General features: G+C 24.3%; 9 protein-coding genes across 9 annotated transcripts; 5 read left to right on the top strand and 4 right to left on the bottom strand.

Moving 5' to 3' along the window:
• Nucleotides 1-210: 210 nt before the first annotated feature.
• On the top strand, nt 211-1,896 carry PCHAS_1368300 (AP2 domain transcription factor AP2-O4, putative; the record flags this gene model as incomplete). Its single annotated transcript, XM_731153.2, has 1 exon — nt 211-1,896. One exon carries the CDS (start codon nt 211-213, stop codon nt 1,894-1,896), a length of 1,686 nt encoding a protein of 561 aa, XP_736246.2.
• Nucleotides 1,897-3,010: 1,114 nt separating this feature from the next.
• On the top strand, nt 3,011-3,829 carry PCHAS_1368200 (conserved Plasmodium protein, unknown function; the record flags this gene model as incomplete). Its single annotated transcript, XM_016799480.1, has 1 exon — nt 3,011-3,829. The coding sequence occupies one exon, from the start codon at nt 3,011-3,013 to the stop codon at nt 3,827-3,829; it is 819 nt and encodes a 272-aa protein (XP_016654763.1).
• A 191-nt stretch (nt 3,830-4,020) lies between these two features.
• On the bottom strand, nt 4,021-5,256 carry PCHAS_1368100 (N6-adenine-specific methylase, putative; the record flags this gene model as incomplete). The annotated part of the gene is made up of 1 exon (XM_016799478.1): nt 4,021-5,256. One exon carries the CDS (start codon nt 5,254-5,256, stop codon nt 4,021-4,023), a length of 1,236 nt encoding a protein of 411 aa, XP_016654762.1.
• A 987-nt stretch (nt 5,257-6,243) lies between these two features.
• PCHAS_1368000 (conserved Plasmodium protein, unknown function) lies at nt 6,244-7,105 on the bottom strand (the record flags this gene model as incomplete). The annotated part of the gene is made up of 2 exons (XM_016799477.1): nt 6,244-6,344; nt 6,460-7,105. The coding sequence occupies 2 exons, from the start codon at nt 7,103-7,105 to the stop codon at nt 6,244-6,246; spliced, it is 747 nt and encodes a 248-aa protein (XP_016654761.1).
• A 1,761-nt stretch (nt 7,106-8,866) lies between these two features.
• Nucleotides 8,867-11,200, top strand: PCHAS_1367900 (conserved Plasmodium protein, unknown function; the record flags this gene model as incomplete). The annotated part of the gene is made up of 1 exon (XM_729421.2): nt 8,867-11,200. One exon carries the CDS (start codon nt 8,867-8,869, stop codon nt 11,198-11,200), a length of 2,334 nt encoding a protein of 777 aa, XP_734514.2.
• A 392-nt stretch (nt 11,201-11,592) lies between these two features.
• PCHAS_1367800 (ubiquitin-activating enzyme E1, putative) lies at nt 11,593-13,263 on the bottom strand (the record flags this gene model as incomplete). Its single annotated transcript, XM_741164.2, has 1 exon — nt 11,593-13,263. The coding sequence occupies one exon, from the start codon at nt 13,261-13,263 to the stop codon at nt 11,593-11,595; it is 1,671 nt and encodes a 556-aa protein (XP_746257.2).
• A 624-nt stretch (nt 13,264-13,887) lies between these two features.
• PCHAS_1367700 (conserved protein, unknown function) lies at nt 13,888-14,853 on the bottom strand (the record flags this gene model as incomplete). Its single annotated transcript, XM_741165.2, has 1 exon — nt 13,888-14,853. One exon carries the CDS (start codon nt 14,851-14,853, stop codon nt 13,888-13,890), a length of 966 nt encoding a protein of 321 aa, XP_746258.2.
• Nucleotides 14,854-15,581: 728 nt separating this feature from the next.
• On the top strand, nt 15,582-16,193 carry PCHAS_1367600 (small nuclear ribonucleoprotein E, putative; the record flags this gene model as incomplete). Its single annotated transcript, XM_016799476.1, has 4 exons — nt 15,582-15,629; nt 15,740-15,829; nt 15,920-16,044; nt 16,172-16,193. 4 exons carry the CDS (start codon nt 15,582-15,584, stop codon nt 16,191-16,193), a joined length of 285 nt encoding a protein of 94 aa, XP_016654760.1.
• A 973-nt stretch (nt 16,194-17,166) lies between these two features.
• On the top strand, nt 17,167-19,152 carry PCHAS_1367500 (lysine--tRNA ligase, putative; the record flags this gene model as incomplete). Its single annotated transcript, XM_016799475.1, has 2 exons — nt 17,167-17,357; nt 17,604-19,152. The coding sequence occupies 2 exons, from the start codon at nt 17,167-17,169 to the stop codon at nt 19,150-19,152; spliced, it is 1,740 nt and encodes a 579-aa protein (XP_016654759.1).
• Nucleotides 19,153-19,340: the final 188 nt, after the last annotated feature.

Here is a 19,340-nt window from a genome sequence, read left to right as displayed (position 1 = left end):
ATATATAAATGCAAAGAGATAATAAACACAAAATTGTTCCCTCTTAAATTTGTATACAAACCCACATAAATCCATATGTACATATATAGACTCATTTATACAAAATAAAAGTGTGTGTATACTCATATGAACAGAGTATTAGTCAGCTTTCTTTTCAAAATTCACAACGACGGTGATATATCACATACTGGCTTATAAACCAATTTTAATATGAATTGTTTACATGAGAACGAATTACCATACACAAAAAATAAAAAGAAAATTGAAAAATGTTATAAAGTTTGGGAAAAGATAATAAGTAAAGGCATAGGATGTAGGAAAGAAGAAATCAAAAATAATATAACTAAAAGAAAAAGAGATAAAGAAAGATTAATATCTACCTTATATGGTAGTGTATTCAAAGGGGAAAAATATCTTTTATATTCTAAAAAATGGAGAGGAAAAACTTTAAACGAAATAATTAATCAAGATAAAAAAAATTATCTAAATTTAAAGAATTTAAAAAATTTAAAAAATGTCGATAACTCTTATTTTTGTAAATTGGCTATTGGATATTTAGATCAAGAAAATAACAACTCTTTAAAAAAAAAGACAGATTCAGAATGCGCACAAAATTATGATCACGATATGGATCATAAAAATATGAATGCTAGTCTAAAAAAAAATCAAGCTATTAATAATGCTGGCCTAATCAATAAAAAAAAAAATCAGTCAATAGAAAAAAATACAGAACTTCATAATAATGAAGATGTATATGAAAAACTTAATTATCTAGAGAAAAGAAGTTATAGAAATAAAATAAAAACAAATACCAACTATAATTGTAACACCATTAATAATAATTTAACACCAAATGATACTGACGTTACAAATAGTAAAACGAATAATCATGATAATGTTCTTTTAAATAGCAACAGCAATATCAATAACGATCATATAAATAATCGAGATAATCATATCTCTATTCATAATATTATTCATAGCACCAATGAAATTAAAAATAGTAACATTGGATGCAATACCAATAATAACAAAGAGATTTATAATAACGATAATAATAATTATTATTATTCCAATTTTGATACAAGCAAGAATTATAATAATAGTCAAATGCAAAATGATAATAAATGTTATGAAAAAAATAATAATGACAATAGATTAATAAAATATAAATACTTACCAACTGGTGTATTTTATAGTAGAGTATCCAGATCTTTTATAGCTAACTGGATTGATGATAAAACAAAAAAGCAAATTAAAATGCCATATAAAATATCCGAATTTGGAGTAGAAAAATGTATGATATTAGCTATACTGTCAAGAAATTTAAGAATAAGTAACATAAATAATTGTCTAAAATATTATGATAAACTAACAGAAGATCAAAAAGAACAAATGCTTCAAGCTATTAGAACTACACAAAAAAGTGAAAAATTATTTAATGATATCCTTAAACCTAATATTAAAAACATTACAAATTCTATTAATGATATCTGTTCTGCCTCCACAAGTAATTCCACTAAAAATAATGAAAATGAAACAAAGAGTTTAAGTGTCAAAAATAAAGTTATTGAAAAAAAAAAACTAAAACAGTCATATAATAATGCCGAAAAATTACCAACAGGTGTCTATTTCTATCAAGGATCTTATGTAGCTAACTGGTGGGAAACCAATCAAAAAAAACAATTTAAAGTTCCATTTAAAATTTCAGAATATGGAATGACAAGAGCAAAAAATCTAGCAATCATTTCAAGACTTATTAGATCATCCTCTATACAAGAAGTAAATCTAATTTTAACACAAATGGAACAAAATAAAAACATCACCAAATTAAACTATACTACTATTTTAAATTTAGCTTTTAAATACATGAAAAATCCACCGAAAAAATATTAATATTCCTTTACGACTCATCCCTATACCTTATCAGTACCTCTACGAATGTTATAAAAAGCGATTCACAAATATATGCACATATATACATGCTTAATGGTAGAACTCGAAAGTGATCATACTCTACACAACTATCTAGCACATTTGCTCGTAAATTGCAATTTTACAAAAAAATGCAAACCCAGTTTTGTAATAGACAAGGATATTAAATATATATAGGGCAGTTCGTTATGTTCGCAAATTTTAATTCATAAAGTTTATACACTTTTAAACGTAAAACGGAAAGAATACCCAAAATACGTGTTTGTATTCGAATTTTTACACACATATTCCTTTTCTTTAATAACTTCTGTTTATGTTGTGGATTTTCTTTAATCAATGTTCCCTCGTTCTATCTTTGCATTTTTCTATATCTCTTTACACATTGTTTTTTCGTCCTACTTTTTTTCGTATATATATATCCATATATATATTTTTTTACATTTGTTCTTTATTTGAACATGGTCATATGAATTTAAATTACATATACTTTTATTATAGCTTAAACGTTATGATTTTTATGTGTACATACGTATTAATCTATATATCTTAAATCTAATAAATGTAATATGCATATAATATTGCTTAAGCTTATATAGCAATAAAATTTAATTGTGTGCATATAACACTTACACACTTTAATTTATTTTTCTATATACATGCATACTACTTTGTGTTTTATTGTGCCAGTAATGAAAATATTATTTGTGTATATGACTTTTAATTTGTTTGTTTATTTAGTGCAAATCGCATTTTTTAGTTTTTCCATTATTATAAAAAAATGAACTTATATATCTTCTCTATATTTTGGGAAACATAATGAGCAATTAAACTAACTCTTTTAAATACCATTATAGTCCCTATAAATTGTTATTATAATTTTATCAGTTAATTTATAAAAAAAAAAAATTGTTTTAATAGCTAGCTACTTATAAATTTTTTTTTAAGCTAGCCAAATTGTTAAACCATATTAGCTTGTTTGTATAAGTTCAAAAAAAAAAAAAATAGACATTTTACAACGGCTGACAATAGACCTATACACACACAATAATTGCCTAACCATTCCTATAATTTAAAAATGGATAATTTTTTAATAAAGCTCAAGCAAATATCAGAACAATATAACAATCTGTTATTGGAAAAAAAAATAATAGACAAAAGAATTGCAAATGTAGAAGAAAATATAAATAAATATGAAGAGGTAAAACAGAAATCCATAAAAGAGGTTGAACTAAAGAAAAGCCAATTATTAAAAAATAAAAATAAGCATTTAATAAAATGCCAAAAAATGGAAGAACTAAACAATAAACTTAATGAAATATTAATACGAAAACAAAGCATAGATGATGAAGAAGAGAAAAAAATTATAATAAAACAAATCGATACTATTAATAATACATATAATTTATTAAAAAATGTGCAAAAATTAAATGATGCTATAGTTAAAGAAGATAATAATTATTATAAACTAATTAGCGAACAAATTAATAATAACGGTTTTAGTAATAAAAAAATATTAAATATGTTAAATTGTTTCATAATCAAAAGTAGGATAAATATACATGAAAAGGATTGTGATGAAAATAGTTCATTGAACAAGATTGTAAATCCTATTTCGAATGTAGACACTAATTCGAGTCGATGTATTCCTACAAAAGCCTCTACCACCAATTTCAAAACAATTCAAACGAATGAAATAATTAAAAAATTGATATACTTATTTTCGAATGACTATGAAACATTTCCTTTAGAAAAACAGCAATTCTTATTTGTTTTATTAATGAATATTTTAAAGCATGTTATTTATCAAAAAGAAAAAATTGTTATACATGATAATGACAAAGACAAATCAAATCAAGTTATTCATAATTTTTTATATCACAATTATATATTATAGTGGTTTTGTTATATTATTCTATTTTTGTAAACTTATTAACTATTTTGATATTTGTGTTTTTTTTTATAAAAGCTAGTTATACAAAAAAAACGGAAAAAAATAAAAATAATATTTCAAAGGTATATAAATTATTCATAGCATACAAAAAAAAATATATGCACATCCACCACACACCATACATCAAACTAAAGCTATATATACTTTTCTTGGCGTCTTTGCTTCCTATTATAATGTAATGGATAGAATTCATCCTGATTTATAGTGTGATCGTATTTCCCTGTATGGTTAATAACATATATAGCAAAATATGTTCTTCCAAATTTTCGATTTCTTAAACCAATTAAATTATCAACTTTTTGTGGTAGCATATCTATTTCTTTAGGGTACTCTATAAAAATAAGAGCATCATTATCAAACAGTTCACTTTTAGATATACTATGGACTAACTCACTATATACGATTTGTTCATATGGGGGTGTAAAAAATCCTAAATGATATTTGTCAAGTACATCAAATTTAAAAGGATTTTTTAATAATTCTAATACATCAGATCGGATTATTTTATTATTTAAATGTTGTATATTACATAATTTTAAATTTTCATAAATAGTTCTACAAGAATTTAATGATAAATCTACAAACGTTACATTGTTAAGACCTCTAGAAATGCATTCTATACCTAAATTTCCACTTCCACTAAATGCATCTATTACATTCATATTATTAAAATTAAATACTCCTAAATGAACTAATATATTAAATAACGATTCTTTAACTTTACTCATCATAGGTCTTGTATAAGTATCTGGTGAATATAATTTTTTATTTTTAAGTATTCCTTCATTAATTGTTAATATTTTTTTCTTTTTATAATTTATATTAGCTGTTTCATTATATGTTTTTACTTTAAAAAAATTATATTTTGATTTTATTTTACTATTAGGTAATCTCCTTACGTTTAACTTTTCCTCTGGTATTCCATACTTGTCTTTTTTTATCAACCTTTTCTTTTTATTATTCAAATCTGTGTTCATTTCATGTAACTCATTTTGCTTATTTTCACATGTTTTTTCATTTATATTTTCATACGATTTCACAAATTCTTCTTCCCCTTCTGATAAAGTATCATCTTGTTTGCCTCCTTCATTTTCATTACTAAATATTTTATTCCCTTCAAATTTTGTATACTTACTTAGTCGTTTATATTTTACAAAATTTGAACCATTCCATTGTATAAAATTGTAATCATATTTATTCTTATCAAATCTATTTTTAATATACTTCCCTAAAATATTCCATTTTGTACTGTCCCTATAACATCGTTTAGTGTCAATATCTTTGGGAAAATAAAATTTTTTATTTTTAACAAAATTTATTTTTACATTTATTAGCAAAACTATCAAAGCTAATATTTTTAAAAAGCTCATTTGTCACAATTTATCATTTTTGATTTATTGTTTTATTTTTTACCATCCTTTTTTTTTAATAAAAAAATAATTTTGAAGTTAATTCAAATGAATATGTAAACAAACTAGGGTCAACAAATTTTATTCATTGTCAAAAACATTTTTATGTCATATTTGTTTCTTTGAAAATTATAAATATAATTAATGTGTGCCAAATGTTAAATTATAATATGCATATTTTTTTATGTGATATATTAAGAAATATAAATAATCAAAGGATAAAAATATCAAGTGTCGTAAAATGAAAAAATAAGGGGAAACGGAAGCATGTAGGTATAAAACAAAAAATGCAACATAGTCATACTGATGATATAATATATAAAGGATAATTAATAAATAAATATGTAATAAAAAATGAACAAGCTACAATTGTCCATAATTTTCAATTTAATTTTATCAAATAAATCCATTCTAATTATAAGAATTTTACACAAACTCTGATTTACCCTAAGGTGAAATGTATGCATGTGTATAGGCATATGTTTTCGTCTTATACAAATGCTAAGATAGTCATAAAAACATAAATCCAAAAAATATTAAAACATAAAAAATATAATTATATACTACGTCTTATTATTCACAAAGAATATATAAGATTGCATATACAAAGGTAGTACATATTTTGTAGATATGATCTGCATTCCTCTAGGTTCGTCGACCTCTTATAAAGAATGCCATATTATTGGTCTTCCATTTTCAATAGAACTTTACACAATCCACTACTTCGTTTTCTTTATTTTCTGTAAAAAAACAAATGACGACAAGCAATTATGCATTATAAATTGTATAAACAAATAAAAATGTTAGAAGCTCAAGATAAAACCTTTTGAATTAATGAACATATAAAGGCTGTATCATTTCAAAAGGTCAAACTTGAAACACACAAATGTGTATGCATATTTTTCATGTAGCTTGATAAAGAAATGCTACTTTGAAAAAATTCATTTCTTACACTGGATTCATAGTGAAATATCCCACATTATGCTTTTTATATCCTCCCTCAAATTGGATGTATATATCACCAATGCTATTAAACAACCGTGAGTAATCTAAAAAAAAAAAAAAAAAAAAAAAAGTCCAAATAGCTAGCTAGCTTAGTAACATTTCCTACGTAATATGTATTACACAAAGATGAATATAGAATATTTCTGAAAAAAAACTTACACTTTTGATAGGCAACTATAACATAATATATGCGCATATTTACTCCAGGTAAATGTTTAGGAATAATAACAATTAATTTTTTCTTCCCTGTAATATAATTAAAACTTAATCTCCACCTTGGGATTTCTGAAGTAAGTTGCGTTTTTTTAGTAACAACCATATTACTTAAAGAGCTCATAATTGAATTTGATATATCATTTTTTTTTTCTATTTCTAAACGACGATTTTTTTTGAGGGTTATGTTAAATTTAAAGACAGAAAATTTACGTATAAATTGTTGATATATTATATTTGCATCCGAAAATATTTTTTTAACTGAAAAACTATCATCATTATATGCTTTGTTAAATTTTTTTTTCATTCGACAAGTCCTTAAAGAAAAGTCATTAGCATTGTGACTATTTCTATATATATTCCATTTAAATTCTTTTTCAAATGCGTCATCACAATGAACATAAGCATCGATTTTATATGTTCCTAACACATCATCACTTTTCAATAAATAGGACTGTTTATAATTTTTAGCATACCCACTTACTTTCTTTTTTAAACTTTCTACATTTCCTTTTCTAGTGCCTTTTTTAGGTAAATGCGCATTGATACCTAGAACAATACACGCAAGTAATAACAAATATCTATTCCACATTTTTTATATTCTTACTATTTCTATCTCTCTTTATTAGTTCAAAAATGAATGCATGAATATGTTGATAACTTTTTTATAACATCAAAAGGAATTACCAAACATGTAAATAACAAAATTATTATTAATAACACTCTAAATGTTTTACATAAATAACTAGATACAATTATAAAAAAAAAAAATAATTTCAAATTTTATCAGCATAAAAAAACGATCATATTAGACTGTAAAACATTGTTTATATATATATTTTTTTTAATTAATTCTCAAATGTTTAATTATTTTAATTTTGTGGAATTTTATTCCATTCTCCAAAAGTATAAATATTCATAAAAATTTTTATAGTTACACTAGGATGCTTATATGTCTTTATATTATACACATATATAGGAACAAATTTCTATAAATATTTCGTTTAATTTTTTTTAAAATTTTATATAAGCACTAATGCGCAGGCAAATATAGACAATACAATTTTAGTTCCATCATACATGGAATTATTTTTTAATAATTCAATGATGTATTCTTCTCAAAATGCTTCACCATTTTACTAATTACATTTGTATAAATAAATAATGTAAAATGTAATTCCAAATAAAAATATGCATATAGTAGTCTTTATCTCTTTGCTTAATAAAAATATTTATTTTTTTTTCCGATGTTTTATTCCCTATCCTTTTTATTATTGCCTTTAATTTTGTGGGTTTTATGGAGGAAGACAAAATATTAGAGAGTGTGCAACAGAGTGGGCATTCATTTTACGAGCCAATACAACAACTATTTTAATAAATGAACAATTAAATAAGTTAAAATAGTAAGAGTATACATATTTTGATACTTAAATTTTATTATAAATACTTTTCCCTTTCCATGCACCCACATATTAATCCTAAAATTACTTATTATTTTGTAAATACAAATATAAGGCAACCTTATTTTTTATAAAAACATGTTGATTTATTTTACTATGCATATATATAAACAATGTAAAGACAAAAATATATGTTCACCACTTTTTTAATTGTTAATTTAAATTTTCAACCAAATAAATTATTATTGTTTTATTATTTTCTCCCCTAATTTTGTCATGCAATAATAAAACTATTTATTAATGATTAAACATATTTTATTTTTTTTAAATTTATAAATATGCATAAATTGTAACACGTAATTTTATGCTTTTTCAAAATTTACGCACTAAAAAAATTATATAATAATATGAAAAGAAAAAAGTTATTTATCATTAATTAAATAATTCTTTTTATAGTTATATCAAAATAGTATTATTTTTTTTATCATATGCAACATAATTATGCTTATAATTTATTTTTTTAAAAAATATATTACATGATAAATGCCAGTATAAATTACTAGCCATATAATAGTAATCAATGAATTGCATATGACAAATCGATGTACATAACTTTTTAAACTGCTTTAGTATTTATGTTTTAATTAATCCATGCATACTATTCACGTTACGAAGTTTGTATAAATTTGTTTTTGCGTGTATAACAGTTTTATAGTTAAGTTTTTATTTTTAAAAGTGGTTCCAAAATTATATAATGATATAGATCAATAAAAGGAAAGCCACACTTACATAAGTGTAAAACACAAAATAGATTTGCATAAATCTATTTTTTTTTTTGCTGCCATGTGAAAGTAAAAATATGTTTTCTTTGCAGTGCCAAAGGAAAACCCAAGAAATGCAAAAATAAAAAATAAAACAGTCACAATAGTCATATAATTTATCAACCGAAATAGATGGAGGTAAAAACTTTAATCTTCTATTTTTACACACTCATACTAGCAATACTATATACAGAATGCGTACATAATATATTCATATCAACACCACTAAGCAATAATGGCATACCAAAACAAAAAGAAATAAATGTTGTCGCAATTGTGTATGACACAATAACTTCGAAAATGGAGTATAGTAACAAATATAATGACTTAATACATTTACTAAAAGACACTTTGACAACACCCAAAAAGCCATTTAAAGAGACAACACTTACAAAGAGATTCAGACCATTGAATATAGAATCATTATCATATGATGTATTTTCTAAAAATGTTAATAACGAAATAGTAAATTTTTTTAATTTTCTAAAAGAAAACTATAACCAATTATTTAATTATTACATTTCATCACATGAATTAGATGAATACAATGACAATTTTGATGAGGCACGTAAATATTTTAATAGTATATTTGATGCAGATACAAATAACGAACAGGATCTTGAAAAATATTTTCACAATTATTATAGAATAAAAAAATATTTAAACTTATCAATATCTATAGATTTTAGTTTATCTACTGGGTTTATTATTTTGTTAGTTCAAATTGATCATGCTAATAATAAATTTAATTTAAAATTTACAGACTATTTATCAAAAGGTGATATAAAAGTATTAGAAAATGATATGGATATATCAAAAAAGAGTGATCCTGTTGTTGAAAATATAATTAGTACACTGGATCGACTTAAAGTTTATATAAATGCTGGAGTATTTGATTCTCCTGAGCGTAACTTAGAGCAACTATGCTTAAGACGTAATTATGAGATTCCATCACAAAATTGGGTTTCCTATTTCCATCCACACAATGAAACATTATGTCATGTTCATATAGATGGAAATGGTGATTGCTTTTTTTATACTTTAAAATATTTATTATCTTATAGTGGGATTAATATTACAACTTATTCACCAATTGAAAATGTAAAAGAAAGTAATTTTATCCCTTGGTATTTAACCAATATAAGAAAATATCCTGATAAAAAACTTTTCAGCACAATTGATCTTAGATATATAACAACATATTATATTATTAAATATTTTCCGGGATACAATGAAGACAGTGATTTAGATTCTCAAGCTTTACAAAGCATGCTAGAAATGCTATCGAATGTTGAATATTCAAATTTTAATTTAAAGAAACCTTCTTTTATTGACATTATGAGATATCGTTCCCCAATATCAAAAATTTTTGATCTTGGGTCCGGTTTGACAAAAAAAATTAAATACGTTTTTAAAGATAAAAAAAATAAAAAAGGACGTAAAAATAATCAAAATTATGTTCAAGAAGATTCAGAAAATGGAAAAGCAGATCAAAATACAGATGCAAAATATAAAAAAAAAACCAATCAAGGAATATTAGAAGCACCAAACACATCACAGTCAAACGATGCACCAACTACATCTAAAAACGATTCGGATAGTAAACATAGTGAGAATGGCAACGAAAATGCGGGCGAAGCGGATGAAGAAACTGATGAGGAATATAATGAATGTGATGACATTTATGATTGTGAAGAAATTTTGGAAGATCTTCATGTTCTAGATAACCGAATGTATGAATTAATTTTTTTCAAATTAATATCACTAAAAGAAAATAATTTAACTGATATAGGAGATGGTACTATTTCATCAGATTTAATTCCAAACTTAAAAGGAGAAGTATATAAATCAAAAGTTTTATCTTCACAAAAGTATTCTAAAACTCCCAAAAAAGGTAACATCTTACCATTCTTTGATTTTCATAATATAAAGAAACAATTACATCATCCTTTCAATATGATGAGTTATCATAATAAGGATATATATGCGGTTATTGTACATACAACTTTTGATAGTATGATAAAAAGAAAACGAGATAAAAAAAAAACATATAGTATGCGTTATGGTTTTAATGGGGATGATTTATCTTACTCGTCGATACTTAATAATGATTATCATTTTACACCAGATTTATCAATTATTGAAACAAAGACAATGCAACAAAAAGCATGTGCATTATTTTATGGAAGAACAAGACCAGGACATTCACATTGGGGTGATGAAACTGATTATAATGCTTTTCAAAAAATGTTTAATATTGGCTTAATCACATTTATGCATGACGCTACTCAGCTATTTTTTCCTAAAATGGATTTTAATGAATATCCTAAATACTTTTTAATTTATTTTTTTTCGGAAACACATTTTGAGCCTGGAATTCATGTCACATATGATAAATCAGCCACAACTTATAAATTTTCTTACAATCGAAACAACATTCCATCCTCCATACTAAACATATCATAATCGTTACGTAGTTCGTATAGTCGCTAATTATGTTTCCATTCTTTCAAATTTTTTCAAAATTTTTCAAACTTTTCAGATTTTTCAGATTTTTCAAAATTTTCAAAATTTGTTTGATTTAATATTGCAAAATGTGTAAAACGCATTGCACTACTTCTTCTCTTCTGTTTTATTCCGTTTTCGTTTTTACGCATTTTCATAATTTTTTTGTAGAATTTTTATTTCACTCCTTTTAATTTTTTATCAAATTTGTTTCTCAACCTTTACAAACTGTTTAACTATTTGAAATCCAAAATTTTCATAAAAATAGCCTATGCACACTTAAAGCATGCGATCAAATGAAATGAGCAAACGTGTGGAATGACACTAAACATGCTTATCATTTCCCAAACTTGCTACCTATGCATAAATCGTAAGTAGCTCGTTTTTACAAAATAATAATTTACATGCGGTTTCAAATGTAGAGAACATATTTTTATAACTTCCTGTGTTATGAGTCCTGAAATAATTGTAGTTACATAATTGGAGCAAACATGCTTAAGGCTGTTTAAATTGTCAAATAATTTATTACCAATTTTTACTTTCTCCAATAATGTATTTATATTAACATCAATATAAGACAAGTTCCGTATTTTTTGATCATCCATTTTGAAAAATAAAAATGCACAATCTTTATTATAACTACAGTTTTGCTTTACTATTTCCTCTTCCTTTTTTATATTATTAAAAACTGTAGCCTTCCCAAAGTTCAGCAAATCCTTTTTATCATTGCAAAGTAGTAGTTCACTCTTCAAACTGTGTGAAGAGCACTTCTCAATACTATTTAAACTGCCACCATTTTCATGCGAAACATCGTGTAAATAACAAAAATACAAAAAGTTTTCCATCAATGTCTGGTTTTTATTGCCCCTCTCTTCACTATCAACAAAATTTATGCAAAGAAAGTTTGAGAATAAATAGGCAAAATGAGAAATTTCAAAATTTTTTATAAATTTATATTTTTTTTTTTTTTTCATAATTAATAATTTAAGCTCTTTTTCATCCTCATATTTTCTTTTTTTCAAAATCGTTTTAATTTCGTCTACCCCTCGAAATGCTTCGACATGTTTATTCCCATAATTGTCATTGTATAAGTATGGCAAATATTTTTTTTTTTTTATAAAACTTTTATAGACAATTAAAAATATGTGTATATGATTATGGATCTCTTTATTTATATAATTATTATTTTGTAAAATCAATTTTATTCGTTCTTTGATATCAGATAAATAAATCAAATAGTTCACTTTATCCAAATTGCCAAAACTTATATTTGTTAATTTTATTTTGTCTTTAACATGCTTTATTATTTTTTCAGATTTGGTTGTTTCATTTATTTCGTAAGAGAAGTTGTGATAAATTTTAGATAAAAACAATATTTTATTTAATTCATCATTCGTTTGAAAATTTGAATAATCTACAGTGTTTATATATTCTTTTAAACTATCATATAATGATAAAGCTATGTTATAATAATAAGAAAAGGAATATATACTATCATTACACCGCAATCTATTTATTTGTTTTGCTTCCATATATATATGCCTTCCTATATTTACATTTAAATACCCTATACCATTACTAACATTACAAGTAATTACTTTTATGCCATATTTTGCACAAACTTTTTCAATTTTTAAATTATTTTTTACAGACAAATTACATATCAATATATCATAACCATTATCATTTATTATGTTATTATAAAAATATTCAATAGGATTATTAACAACACATTTTACATTCGCATTTTTATTTATACTTAACAAGTTTTCTTTTATTATGTCACATTTATATTCATTTGTTTTATCTGAATTATTAAACATATAACATTTTAAATCGTCGTCACACACCTTTTGATCGTCTATAATTGTTATACTACTTATCCCACTTAATATTAAACCTTTGCATATTTCAAAAATAATTAATTCGCTTCCTAAAAAACAAACACGACTATTCATTAAAATTTCCTGATGTTCTTTTCCCCACAAAGAAATTTGACGCTTATACATGTCAAGCTCATTCATATTTTTAAGCTATGAAAATTGTCATTTCACTTCTATACTACACATCGGCATTCCTTTTTATTCTTATTCAGCTTTCTCTACATAAGTCCCTTCTCACTACTCTCAATGTAGAGAATGCAAATAACAAATAAGGCTATCCTCCCCCCTTTCCTACTTCATATATAAAGAAATATAATCGTAACTGTGCAATATGGCATTCGTTTATTTGACAATGCTTTATAAAACTAGTGGGAAGCAAATATTTGTTACCAGCCTAATAAATAAGCAAACTTTCAATTTATATCCCTTACATAATTATAAAAAAGATATTTTAACTTAAAAATTTTTATAGAATAATTTAAAAAATTATTTAAACTTCATTTAATTATCAATACTACTTAAACATAAGTTATAACAACTTTATTATTGTTAATGTTTTTAAAAAATATGTCACAATTCAATGTAAAACAATTTAATAAAAAATAAAAAAAAATAAAACCATATAAAATTAAGAATAATAAACATGCATACTTTTAATATGTACGTTTCACAAATTGGGGGTAGTGCATGAATTTTTTAAAAAATGAAAAAAATGATTTTTACAAAAAAATTGTAGCCCCTTTAAGAATGTTGTAGGGGTGTAAGTTAAAATAAATTATTTTTTTTTTTAAATTTTTTGTTTTTGTTTTTTTTCCTAAAAACATCATGCATATCAATACTATCACCTGTTTGAAGTTTCACACCCAAAATTTTTTCTGCTTCTTTTCTCTTCGATATATATTTTTTGATCGACTTCTTTCGTTGCATAAGTTCAGGATAATGAACTTTCTGACTTTTATCAAATTTCCCACCTAATAATTTTATTTGATGATTCTCTACATTCTTTCTTTGAAATTTATTTAAATGGGGTAGAGTTAATTTTCGAATTTCATGGACAGCATCCATAAATGTTTTTTTCATTTCTCGTTTTTCTTTATATTCCTTTTCTCTACTTAATTTATCTTTCTGTTTAACCTCTGCATCCATTCTCATCTTGCTTATAGACGCATTTTCAAACTTATTTTTTTTCCCACCCTGATTTTTATAAAAACTATCACTCTTGCTACTACATATGCTATCTTTTTTAACTTCCGCTGTTTTATCAAATGTTACTTTCTTTTTACTTTTCTCAACTTGATTTGATTTATTATTTTTCAAATTTACAGAACCAAATAAAAGATTATTATTTATACGTTCGTCACTGTTCCATTCGGTATGCTCGTCTTCTTCTTCCTCACTACTATACATGTTTATATTATTTTTTTCTTTCCCAAACTTTGTTAATAAATCATTACCTTTTGTATCGCTATTTTCATATAACTTATTTTTTAAAATAGGATCATTGTCACTATATTCTTTTTCTTTTTCTAAATCTGTTATATTTATTTTTTCATGTTTTTTATCATCATCCTCTGATGAACTAAACCCCCATAACTCATCCATATATTTTTGTAACCTACTTTTTTCATCATTATTTTCGCCATTTTTTATGTCAATATTTTTTTTATTCTTTTTCTTTTTTACTTTATCACCTTTCTTTATTTCAGTTTTTTCTTCCTTCTTTTTCATCATGTAATTATATTGTCATTATCATCAAAAAAATAAAATTTTTTTTTAAATCTTTGGATAGCTCCATCAAACAATCTTCTACTTTTTTTATTTCTCTTTAAAGAGTCAGTAGTTTGGTAAATTCTCTTTAGTAAGGATAATTATTTCGATTTTCATAATTTTTTAATTTATTTCTTTTTAACGACAAATTTTATTTTCATAAAATATAGCGGAAAAAAAAACGTGGCACAAAAATGATATTCGTGTTGCTGATAATTATTACGTGTTGGGATATCATACATTGAATTATTTTCTGGCGTTATGAAATATCAAAAATATTAAATTATATTTTATTATTATTATTTATTTATTTCGTTAAAAAAAATATATTTATTAATCGAAATAAAAGTTTAATTTTTTGTAAAAAATGAAATAATTTATTACAAGAAAAAAAGATAAGCTTCATGTTTTTTTTTCCGTTTTAAATAAGCATACATTATAAATATAGTTCCTATGCATATTATACAATTTTACATAATGCCTGTCCCTACATATTTAAAATATGAACTATACACGTAGTAGTAATACAATTATTACATATACATAATATACATAAGTACACCTAAAGCATAAAATATTTATTCCATTTCACAAAAGGGAATAGCTATAACTGCTGTAAAATAATTCTAAATAATATTCCTATACTTTTTTTGATTTAATTTTTACATTTTTCAACACATTTTGTAAGCAAAATGGCGACTACGAACAAAAAGTTACAAAAAATTATGACCCAGCCAATAGTAATCCCATATCTATATTCAAAAAAATATAAAGAAACATCATATTGTATTACTATTCTTTTCATTATCCTTACTAATACATCAATTGTCTTTCTTTTCATTTTTTTCAGAACCAAATATTTCGGTTTTTCACGAACCAAACGGTTGTACAAATTTGGCTATACGATAAACCCCATACCCGAATCGAAGGAAAAATTCTCGTTAGTCATAAGCAAATGCTCAAGATTTAAATAAAGTTTTTCATATATAAGCAAATATTCACATTTTTCTTTTCCTTTCCAATTTTTTAGGGCTTTGACGAATATATGAACATGGTTTTAGACGAGTCAAAAGAGATTTCAATTAAAAAAAATACAAAAAAAGAATTAGGAAAGATTTTATTAAAAGGAGATACAATAACTCTTATTATGGAAGCGTAAGCAAAATATATACACGACACGTTTCGTTATCGTATTTACTGCCACGATTTTTGTCAGCTCACATGTATGTACCACTATAGACAAACCCTATCTAACCCTTTTTATTTTTCTCACCTTTTACAGAAAAAAAGAGGAAGAGGAATAAGAGCATGGACATAAAATATAATTTTTTTTATTTTTGCTACATTTCTTGCATCCGTGCTATCTTATAAACTGAATTTTTTTTTATCATATTTTTTTATTATCCCCTCCATTATGTTTTCAAACTATTTGTACAACATAATCATTGTTTTATTTATTATACTTTTTTACTATTATTTTATTTTTAAATGTATATACCCAACTTAACGCACATATAGTGCAATTAATCATCAAAAATGCAATTCATTTTGAAGAAGTATAACGAAATATACTTCAAATAAGTATACATATGCTTACTTATTTATTAAGCTTTCTTTTATTGTCTTATAAGTTCGTTTTTATAAAATTCTTTTTCAAATTTAAACCGTTGGAGGTAGGCATATCACATGCCCTTTAAAGGGAAACACTCATAATTGCTACTTTAAAATATGCGGCATTGAACTAGTTGATATTGTGAAAGAAGAGAATTAAATTTTTTATATGCATATATTTATTTAAACATTATTATGCATAATTAGCAGACCCTTTTTAGGGGGATAAGGTGTAGAACAAATAAAAATTAAGTTAAAAACGGGATATGCATAGTTGTGAAATTATAGTAATACGCTAACCCTTTTCAAATAATAACTTAAAATATAAAAATAGAAAGGAAGTAAAAATATAAGTTTTAAAAAAAATTATAAACAAATTAAAATACGTTAATTTAAACAAAATATTTATTATATATGTAGAGCTATTTCTTTTATTAGAAGGTTTGAAATTGTATAAATAAGCATATGCAAATAAATAAATTTATATATATATTATATATATATGGTTAGTGGTGAAAAAATATTTTATGTGCATTTATCAAACCTATGCATTTGTAATTCCCTTCCCTATCAATATCTTTATTTAATATTAATATTCTTTGAAAATAAAAATATAAAATCATATAAAATAGCCAACAATAACAAACCATAAAATTTACTCTACTTATGCTGACGCCTTTTTTTCCCATTTTAAAAAAAAAAAATTTTATTCGACAATTTTTTTTTAATCAAAAGTTCTTTACATTATTCGAAAATAATTTTAAAACAAATATTATCAAACTTCATTATACAACAATGACTGAAAAAAGAGAGCATGTCACTCCAAATCAAAAAAAAGGTAACCCCACCCTTCCAAAGTAAGTCCACCAATCCATGCATATGCATATGCTTACGTATATACTTATGCATATGATTATGCATATCCGTTTTATTGGCATTAATTATTGCGTAACTATGCATATTTTGCTACATTTTACCTGACTTATTAATAGAAATGCATCCCTTTTTTCATCCCCTTTTATGCTCAAAATGGGCATATACTAGCTTAGAAATTATAATGAATAAACATTTTTATAATTTTATTTGTGTTGTTCATTTTATAGGGACGCTAAAAAAGATGATGAAGCAGAGTTAGATCCAAGATTGTATCATGAGAATAGGTCCAAATTTATTTTAGATCAACAAGCAAAAGGAATAAATATATATCCCCATAAATTTGAAAGAACAATTACTATTCCTGATTTTATAGAAAAATATAAAGACTTAGAAAATGGTGAACATTTAGAAGAAACTACTTTAAGTGTTACTGGACGAATAATGAGAATTTCATCTTCTGGTCAAAAGTTACGATTTTTCGATTTAGTAGGTGATGGAAAAAGAATACAAGTGCTAGCAAATTTTTCATTTCATGATAAAGAAAAATCAAATTTTGTTGAATGTTATGATAAAATAAGAAGAGGAGATATAGTAGGTATTATTGGATTCCCTGGTAAAAGCAAAAAGGGAGAATTAAGTATATTCCCAAGGGAAACTATTTTATTATCACCATGTTTACATATGCTACCTATGAAATATGGTTTGAAAGATACAGAAATAAGATATAGACAAAGATATTTAGATTTAATTGTTAATGAATCTACTAGAAATATATTTATTACTAGAACAAAAATAATTAACTTTTTAAGAAGCTTTTTAAATGATCAAGGTTTTATAGAAGTAGAAACACCATCTATGAATTTAGTAGCAGGTGGTGCTAGTGCACGCCCATTTATTACACATCATAACGACCTAGATATCGACCTTTATTTAAGAATTGCTACTGAATTACCATTAAAAATGCTAATAGTTGGTGGATTAGATAGAGTATATGAAATTGGAAAAGTTTTCAGAAATGAAGGAATAGATAATACACATAATCCTGAATTCACATCCTGTGAATTTTATTGGGCATATGCTGATTATTATGATTTAATTAAATGGTCAGAAGAATTTTTCTCAAAATTAGTATATCACCTATTTGGTACATACAAAATATTATATAATAAAGATGGACCTGAAAAGGATCCAATTGAAATTGATTTTACACCACCATATCCAAAAATTTCTTTAGTAGAAGAATTAGAAAAAATTACAAAAGTAAAATTAGAACAGCCATTTGATTCGCCAGAAACTATAAATAAAATGATAAACATCATAAAAGAAAATAATATTGAAATGCCTAATCCACCTACAGCTGCTAAATTATTAGATCAATTAGCATCACATTTTATTGAAAATATTTATCAAAATCAACCATTTTTTATAATTGAACATCCTCAAATTATGAGTCCCCTTGCTAAGTATCATAGATCAAAACCAGGATTAACAGAAAGATTAGAAATGTTTATATGTGGAAAAGAAGTATTAAATGCTTATACAGAATTAAATGATCCATTCAAACAAAAAGAATGTTTTTCTGCACAACAAAAAGATAAAGAAAAGGGTGATGCTGAAGCATACCATTGTGATGCAGCTTTTTGTACCGCTTTAGAATATGCATTACCACCTACAGGAGGATTAGGATTAGGTATTGATAGAATTACAATGTTTTTAACAAACAAAAATTGTATTAAAGATGTCATTTTATTCCCCACAATGAAGCCAGTAAATTAATACTAATGCAAATTTTTGTTTTTGCAAAATTTATATACATATCTGTGCTATTTTTGAACATACGCATTAATATTTATGATTATTTGAATGTATACTAATCTTAGACACATAAAAAAATCATATACATTTTTTCATACTCTACTTAATTGCAAAGCATTTCAATATGAACTTTTTTTAAGAACTAAACT

This window comes from Plasmodium chabaudi, assembly GCF_900002335.3.
Source record: "Plasmodium chabaudi chabaudi strain AS genome assembly, chromosome: 13".
In the NCBI taxonomy this organism is placed as follows: Eukaryota; Apicomplexa; class Aconoidasida; order Haemosporida; family Plasmodiidae; genus Plasmodium; species Plasmodium chabaudi.
This window is presented reverse-complemented; position numbering and strand designations above follow the sequence as displayed.